Source organism: Dipodomys ordii, unplaced genomic scaffold (assembly GCF_000151885.1).
Source record: "Dipodomys ordii isolate 6190 unplaced genomic scaffold, Dord_2.0 Scaffold174, whole genome shotgun sequence".
Classification (NCBI taxonomy): Eukaryota; Metazoa; Chordata; class Mammalia; order Rodentia; family Heteromyidae; genus Dipodomys; species Dipodomys ordii.
Genome location: NW_012267390.1, coordinates 246,157 through 255,185, shown reverse-complemented (window position 1 = coordinate 255,185; position 9,029 = coordinate 246,157). Strand labels below are relative to the sequence as shown.

The following is a 9,029-nucleotide window of genomic DNA, read 5'->3' as shown; positions in this document are numbered from 1 at the left end:
GCTCAAGTGGTAGAGTGCTAGCCTTGAGCTGAAGAGCTGAGGGACAGCGCCCAAGCCCAGAGTTCAGGCCCCATGACTGGAGCAAAAAAAAAAAAAAAGTCATAAAAGTCGTTTTTAGTGGGTCTGGGAAGTTGGCTCAGTGGTAGAGCGCTTGCCTTGCATGCCTGAGGCCTTGGGTTAGATTCCTCAGCACCATATAAGCAAAAAGAAAAAAAAAAGCCGGAAGTGGCGCTGTGGCTCAAGTGGTAGAGCGCTAGCCTTGAGCTGAAGAGCTGAGGGACAGCACTCAGGCCCAGAGTTCAGGCCCCACAACTGGACCCAAAAAAAATAAAAATAAAAATAAAAAAGTCGTTTTTAGTGAGACACAAAGTACCGTTAGTGAGCATTTTTGTACAGGCTTTTCCAATGGTGGGTCTCCCCTGCGCCACCTGCCGGCTTCCCTGAGCGACTACCTTGTGTGTGAACGGTGTCCGTGCACCAGCACCTGTACCACGGGGTGGGTAGCGGCCAGAGACCGCTCCAGACCTTCCCAGCAAGAAAGCACAACCCAGCCGAAGCTGGAGGCAGAGAGCAAATGGCACAAGACAGGCACTAGGCCCTGGCCATCGCCTTCCACCCACAGGTCTCAGGCGGGAAGAGCAATGGGGCTGTCAGGTGGGAAGAGCACTGCCGCCCGCACGGCAGGGCTGTGCCAATCTCATGGCGTTCCCACTTACCAACCGGCTCAGGTCACTAAAAATGGTGTCCTCATTTCTGAAAAAAAGCTAGGCTAGAAAGCCCTCCCAGCGCAAGGCACACACCGTGGTGAGGACAGGGTCTGTGGAGTCAGCACAGACATTAGGACGTCAGGAGACCACCTGGAGATACGCCTAGAGCATGCTGATGTTTGCTTTGTCTTCTGTTTTTGTTGGTCATGGGGCTTGAACTCAGGGCCTGGCGCTGTCCTTGCGCTCTTCAGCTCAAGGCGAGTACTCTACCGCTTGAGCCACAGCACCACTTCTGGTTTTCTGGTGGTTTATTGGAGGTAAGAATCTCATGGACTTTCCTGCCCAGGCTGGCTTTGAACTGTGATCCTCAGATCTCAGCCTCCTGAGTAGTTAGGATGACAGGCGTGAGCCACCAGTGCCCGGCTGCTGTCTTCTGAATGGTATAAAACCATACAAACCAAGTACTCCATTGGGAAGACTTCACATAATACAAGAGACAGAGGGCAGGTGCCTACTGCAAGGCTGAGGGCTAGAGGGACGGCTCAAGTGCTAGAGGGCCAGCCAATGAATGAAAGCTCAGATACCAAGGCCAAGTCCCAGTCTCAGACAAAAAGCTGCAAGTGCAACTGTAGCTCAAGTGGTAGACCACTAGTCTTGAGAGAAAAAGCTAATGGACAGTACCCAGTCCCGAGTTCAAACCACAGAATCAGTATCAAGGGAAAAAAGAAAAAAAAAAGGCCAATTAAAAGGCTATGTAGCCGGGCACCAGTGGCTCAGCCTGTCATCCCAGATACTCAGGAGACTGAGATCCGAGGATCATGGTTCAAAGCCAGCCCTGCCCGGAAAGTCCGTGAGACTCTTATCTCCAATTAACCACCAGAAAAAAATGGAAGTGGCGCTGTGGCTCAAGTGGTAGAGCACTCGCCTTGAGCTGAAGAGCTGAGGGATAGCGCCCAGGATCTGAGTTCACAACCAACAAAAAGAAAAGAAAAAAGACTATGTATGTATATATATGTATGTATATATAGCCTCACACCTATAATCCTAAGATCTAAGGATTGTGGTTCAAAGCCAGTTTAGGTAGTTCAGGCATTGTGGATTGTGGTAGAGCACTGTCCTTGGGCAAAAGAGCTCAGGGATAGCACCCAGACCTTTCAGTTCAAGTCCTAGGACTGACAAAAATAAAAAAGGGATTGTTTTTTCAACTAATCATCACCATGGGATGCTATCACAAAAAGACAAACACCACCTGCCTTTTGTTGAGAGGCCCAACGCACTTCAAATTAAGCTTGCAAAAATAAAAGGTTTTCATTTGGTGTTTGGGCTTGAACCCAGGACCCCACCTAGTAAGCAATGGGCCCCAAATAAAAACTGTACAATGTTAATGAAAGGAAAAGACAGGACTTTAACTGAATTCTGGTTCAATATAACTAAGAATATAAACAGGACGATCAAATAGCTTTTGAGAGAGCTGGGAAGTTTGTACTACTGTTTAATAACACTACAGAATGGACTGCTTTGTAGAGCCAGGCCCCAGTGGCTCAACCCTGTAAACCTAGCTATTTGAGAGGCTAAGATCTGAGGATCATGGTTTGAAGCCAGGCTGGGCAGAAAAGTCCATGACACTCTTATCTCCAATTAACCACTCAAAAAACCGGAAGTGGCCGGGTGCTGGTGGCTCACGCCTGTCATCCTAGCTACTCAGGAGGCTGAGATCTGAGGATTGCAGTTCAAAGCCAGCCTGGGCAGCAAAGTCCATGAGACTCTTATCTCCAATAAACCACTAGAAGACCAGAAGTGCCGCTGTGGCTCAAGCGGTAGAGCGTAGGGACAGTGCCCAAGGCCAGAGTTCAAGCCCCACGACAACAAAAGAACAAAACAAAACTGGAAGTGTAGCTGTGGTTCAAAGTGGTAGTGCGCTAGCCTTGAACGGAAGAGCTCAGGGACAGTGCCCAGGCCCTGAGTTTAAGCCCCACAACTGACAATAAATAAATAAGTAAATAAATAACTGCTCTTTAAAGGTAAGAGTATGTTTCTAAAACTTTTTAAAAATGAGCACTGAAATATTCATAAAGAAGTGCTAGACTTCTCTGATGTGTCACAAAGGAACCAGAGGGTCCGTGAGGCTGGGGACTCCCATTTTCAAGTTTTAAAAATAGGAAGCAAGGGCTGGGAAGGAGGCTCAGTGGTAGAGCGCTTGCCTTGCATGCCTGAGGCCCTGGGTTCAATTCCTCAGCACCACATAAACAAAAAGAAAAAAAGCCAGAAGTGGCGCTGTGGCTCAAGAGGTAGAGCGCTAGCCTTGAGCTGAAGAGCTGAGGGACAGCGCCCAGGCCCAGAGTTCAGGCCCCATGACCGGACCCCCCAAAAAATAAAAGGAAGCAAGCTAGCAATAGTGGCTCATGCCTATAATTGTAGCTATTCAGGAGGCTGAGATCTGAGGATCATGGTTCAAAGCCAGCCCAGGTAGAAAAGACTGAGACTCCTACCTCCAATAAACCACCAGAAAACCAGAAGTGGCGCTGTGGCTCAAGTGGTAGAGCGCTAGCCTTGAGCTGAAGAGCTGAGGGATGGTACCCAGGCCCGGAGTTTAAGCCCCACGACCAACACACACAAAAAGAAGTAACTTGGAAGGTAGAGGCAGATCATCAGTGTGAGGCCAGTCCTGGCTACAGAGGAAGCCTGTGTCTCAAAAACCAAGACAAAAAATCAGAAAGGGCCAGTGCAGTCCAGTCCACCACTACGATACATGATGGACAAGCTCCCTGGCACAGGAACGTTCTACTCGTTCATGACATGTGGACACAAAGCAAGGCTATGAAAAAGCATACTACCAACCAACCATCCTTGATGTGCAGTGAAACCACCCAACTAAAATAAGCTGTGTCTGTGAAGACACCCTGCATCCACATAAGTCTTTCCTATTGATGAATGGTTACACTTAAGAACTGTCTCCTTGGCCGGGCACCGGTGGCTCACACCTGTCATCCTAGCTACTCAGGAGGCTGAGATTTGAGGATCGCAGTTCAAAGCCAGCCTGGGCAGGAATGTCCGTGAGACTCTTATCTCCAATAAATCAGTAGAAAACCAGAAGTGGTGCTATGGCTCAAGCGGTAGAGTGCTCACCTTGAGCTGAAGAGCAGAGGGACAGCATCCAGGCCCAGAGTTCAAGCCCTACCACTGACAAAAAAAGAATTGTCTCCTCCAAGGAGGGGTGACTGTGCTTCCGTGTGGCAGCCGTCCCTGCTGGCTGCCAGGGCCGCCCCTGGCCACACACCGGCTGCTCCCGTGGGCACCACAGCACTTACCTCCTTGGCACTTGTAAAGGCAACACCAGAAAACGCATATCTGTCCACAACAAGGGTCACACCTTGGCTCAACTTCTCCTTCATCAATGGCCTGAAAAACAGAATACTCCTGAGCCCCAGAACTGATTTGTATCTTGTATCTTCATGCTAATTGTCCTAATGGTGCAATTCATGCATGCTTTTTTGTTTGGGGTTTTTTGTGTCCATTCTGAGGCTTGAACTCTGGGCCTGTCCCTCAGCTCTTCAGCTCAAGGCAAGCACTTGAGCCATAGCACCACTTCCAGTTTTCTGGTGGTTAATTGGAGATAAGAATATCTTGGACTTTCCTGCCAGGGTTGGCTTTGAACTGCAATCCTCAGATCTTAGCCTCCTGAGTAGCTAGGATTACAGGCATGAACCACTGGCGCAAAGTGCACATAATTTGTGTGTTTGTGTGTCTCAGCCATGGGGCTTGAACTCTGGGCCTGTGTGCTGTCCCTCAGCTCTTCAGCTCAAGGCAAGTGCTCTACCACTTGAGCCACAGCGCCACTTCTGGTTTTCTGGTGGCTTATTGGAGGTAAGAGTCTCAAGGACTTTCCTGCCATGGATGGCTTTGAACCATGATCCTCAGATCTCAGCCTCCAGAGTACACAAGATTACAGGCATGAGCCACCAGTGCCTGGCAGGATTTTTTTTTACACTGTATTTTCATTTAAAATAAGATGCAGTGTGTTTTTCCCTGGGCACTACACTCGCAGCAGAACTCAGCAGGGCTAACCTCACTAAGTAGGGGCAAGCCCAGCTAAAGCTGTGACAGAGGCGCCCTCAGCTGCCTGACTCAAGGGGCGAAGGCAGTGGGGGACAGGGAGAGGGGCACCAGGAGCGGCCAGTGATGCTTCCAAGATGGACAGAAGGTTAAGGATGTCCTCAACAACACAACCACAACTATCATCCCCAAGGCACTGAAATCCAGATGTGCACACACACGGGGCCTGACGTCAACAGATAGGCTAACAGCCCATCTCACTGGAAACCTTCCAGTGACAGACAAAACTACAGTTGCCTGGCCTCTGAGCAAGGGGTAGAGGCAAAGCAGAAATGGTCATAAAACCCACTTCATAGGACTAACTCAACATGGGCCACAGACATAAATGTAAAGTACATCGTGCCAAAAGAAAACAAGAAGAGGGGCTGGGAAGATGGCTCAGTGGTGGAGTGCTTGCCTTGCATGCATGAGGCCCTGGGTTCAATTCCTCAGCACCACATAAGCAGAAAAAGCCGGAAGTGGCGCTGTGGCTCCAGTGGTAGAATACTACTAGCCTTCAGTTGAAGAGCTGAGGGACAGCACCCAGGTCCAGAGTTCAGGCCCCACGACCGACCAAAAACAAAAACAAAAGAAAACAAGAGTGCTTGCCTTGCATGCATGAGGCCCTGGGTTCGATTCCTCAATACCACATAAGCAGGAAAAAGCCAGAAGTAGCCTGTGGCTCAGGGGTAGGGCACTAGCCTTGAGCTGAAGAGCTGAGGGACAGCACCCAGGTCCAGAGTTCAAGCCCCATGACTGACAAAACAAAACAACAACAGTGGCTCACACCCATAATCCCAGCTACTCAAGATGAGATCTGAGGCTCAAGGCTCAAAGCCAGCCCAGACAGAAACGTCTGTGAGACTCATCTCCTATTAACCACTAAAATTCAGAAGTGGAGCTGTGACTCATGTGATAGAGCACTAACCTTAAGCACAAAATGCTCAAGGACAGTGCCAGGCCCAGAGTTCAAGCCCCAGGACTAACAAGATATAGAAAAGTCTCATGGACTTTCCTGCCTGGGCTGGCTTGGAACCCTAACCTTCAGATTTCAGCCTCCTGAATAGCTAGGACTACAGGTGTGAGCCTGTTCCAGTATCAGTACTACATACTGTGCAGTCCAGTAGATTACCCCTGTATCAGTACCCAGCTAAAATAAAAAAAATCTCAAGGTACTGGGCTGGGAAGGCGGCTCAGTGGTAGAGTGCTTGCCCCACATGCATGAGGCCCTGGGTTTGATTCCTCAGCACCACATACACAGAAAAAGCTAAAAGTGGCACTGTGGCTCAAGTGGTAGAGTGCTAGCCTTAAGCAAAAGAAGCTCAGGGACAGTGCCCAGGCCCTGAGTTCAAGCCCCAGGACTGGCAAAAAATAAATTCTCAAGATGCAAGAATAGGAAAACAAACATTACTGAAGGGCGAAGTTCGTGACCGACCACTAATGAAAAAGAACTCCAATAAAAATGGCCTTTAGCTGACACTTCATCCAAAATAAACATATAAACTTCTACGTTCGTTAGAACGAGAACCCAGGTGACAGGGACTGAGGTCCATGATACTCCATTTCCAAATTGGCCAGCAAAATGCTGAGCTGGAGGCATGTCTCCAGTGATAGAGCAGGAACTACAGACAAGCCGGGGTCCAAGCCCCAGTCAGGTGCACGTGCCATGTTCACACCCACACAAACGAGATGAAACGCCACCATGCCCCTTCAAGATCGGCCAACATCTGGAAGCCAAGGGCCCGTGAGGATATGGATTACACGTAACTTGTGGGAATATAAAATACGCCACTTTGGAAGACTAAACACGCCATGCAATCCATCGATAGCTTTATTCATGATTGCAAAACCTTGGAACCAAGACATCCTTCAGTAGCTAAGTTATAAGCTGTACTCCAGTGAAATACTAAGAAGCATTCAACAGAAATAAATTCTCAAGTGATGAAATGACGTAAGAAAAATGAATACAAATCAGCTGGCAAATCAGCAACTTGCGCCAGGCAAGGTGGCTCACGCCTGAAATCCTAACTGCTCAGGAGGCTCAGATCTGAAGATGGAGGCCTGAAGCCAACCTAGGCAAGAGAGTCCATGACTCTTATCTCCAATTAACTACCAAAACAGCAGGAAGTGGAACTGTGGCTCAAGTGGTAGAGTACCAGCCTCGAGCTACCAAAGCTCAGAGACAGTGAGGTACCCAGGGCCTGAGTTCAAGCCCCAGGACTAGCAAAAAAAAAAAAAGTTAAAAAGGCAGCAATCTGTGCAGAAGAGATGGACAGTGATGCAGACTGAGGTCTGACCACTATTTATAAAGTACAACCAGGCATATTCTCCTTTTCAAATTAAGACATCTGAGTCATATGACTTTTTTCAAAGCTCTCACAGAAAGTCAACAATTACCTCTATAAATTCTAGATGTATAAAATATAATAAAAATGGTCTCTTGTTCACCACAAATGTGGACTGAGGAAAGCCACTCAATGCAAGACAAAGAACTAAGTCTGGAGACTACAGAAGGAGCACAGGGGCAGGTGAAATGCACTCCCAGCACCCTCTCCCGGGAGCCGTCTCCTGCTCCACAGGGTCTGCAGGCAGGCAGAGGTGTCCAGGGAACTGGATGCCATGATCCTTCACATTAAACAACATCCACACAGACTGGGAGCTGGTCTCACTCCTGTAATCCTGGCCACTCTCCTAGGATATGAGCATCATGGTGCCAAGCCCGACAGGCAGGAAAGTCTGTGATTTTTTTTTTGGCCAGTCCTGGAGCTTGAACTCAGGGCCTGAGCGCTGTCCCTAAGTTTCTTTTGCTCAAGGCCAGCACTCTACCACTTGAGCCACTTCTGTTTTTTCTGCTTATGTGGTGCTGAGGAATCAAACTCAGGGCCTCACGCTAGGCAAGAACTCTACTAAGACACCTTCCTAGCCCCTCTGTGAATCTCTTATCCCCAATTAACCACCAAAAAGCCAGAAGTGGAGCTGGGCTCAAGTGATAGAGTGACAGCCTTGAGCAAAAAACTAAGGGACATGAGCTCAGGGAGTGGCTCAGATGGCATAATGCTAGCCCGTAAGTCAAAGTTTCAGGTAATGAGTCTCGATCTTAAACAACAACAAAAAAAAATCAACGTTCATGCTAAGGGGGCAGTGCCCAGGCCCTGAGTTCAAACCCCATTACTGGAGCGCAGGCCCACAAAAACTACAAAAACACTACTACAGGAAGCCCCACATGCGTTATCTACTTGTTGAAAGGGTAAACAAAATCATGTGAAAGGATACACCAGTCACTTGATACATAAAATATTAATGGAGGCAATATCTAGTATGATAAAAGGAGGTGAAGACAGTAAATGCTAATACACTGATTTATGTTCCAGTACTGGTTATCAACCCTAATGACATAAATTAACGGGAAGCTAGGTGTTGTGCTGTATGCACATGATCCCAGCACTTGAGGCTGAGACAAAAGAATTTAAAATTTCAGGCCAACCATACACAGCAAGATGCTATTTAAAAAAAAATGTGTTTAAGCAGGGCACCAATGGCTCACGCCTGTACTCCTAGCTACTCAAGAGGCTGAGATCTGAGAATCATGGTTCAAAGCCAGCCCAAGTAAAAAGGAGGCTCTTATCTCCAATTAACCTCCAGAAAACCAGAAGTGGAGCTGTGGCTCAAACTGGTAGAGTGCTAGCCTTGAGTGATAGAGCTCAGGGGCAGCGCCCAAGCCCTGAGTTCAAGTCCCATGACCGCCCCCAGCCCCCAAATTCTTAAGGAAGGAGGACACGCAGTGATTTTTCTCGCTGGAGGCTGTGGGGCCTCGACTCACAGGGCTGCTGAGTACAGAGCCTCTGGGCCCTGAGCCACCCTGCCCCTTCCCTCCGTCCTGCAGCACTCAGCCCTGGCCAGGTCGGGCGGGGGTCTGTGTTTACACTTGCTCCCAGCGGTTTGCGGAGAAAAGCAGGTGCACGGAGTGATCCTCCAGGTCACTTTTTCTTTCCAGGTAGGAACTCAGAAGTTTGCCGATTTCAGTTGATCTTTCTAGAACAAAGAAAAGCCTGCTCAAGTTAGGCTGCCCGTGTGAGTGAGCGCTCGGCTGACGCCCAATTTCTCACTCTGGATTCATTCTGCCAGATCCCCAGAGGCCACGTCCTTTGGAGGGGTCTCGGGGCAGCGGCCACGCCGGGGAGAGGCTGGGCCTGGGGCGGCGGCCACGCCGGGGAGAGGCCGGGCCTGGGG

The 9,029-nt window shown here is 49.0% G+C and overlaps 1 protein-coding gene across 1 annotated transcript in view; it reads right to left on the bottom strand.

The window, feature by feature from the left end:
- Window positions 1-9,029, bottom strand: part of Dtymk (deoxythymidylate kinase (thymidylate kinase)) — a 17,070-nt gene that overhangs the window by 2,553 nt on the left and 5,488 nt on the right. Inside the window, exons 3-4 of the mRNA XM_013033644.1 lie at window positions 8,723-8,831; window positions 4,016-4,106 (exon numbers count right to left, since the gene is read on the bottom strand). Of these exons, the coding sequence (XP_012889098.1) occupies window positions 4,016-4,106; window positions 8,723-8,831 (200 nt within the window). The remainder of the gene's footprint in view (window positions 1-4,015; window positions 4,107-8,722; window positions 8,832-9,029) is intronic.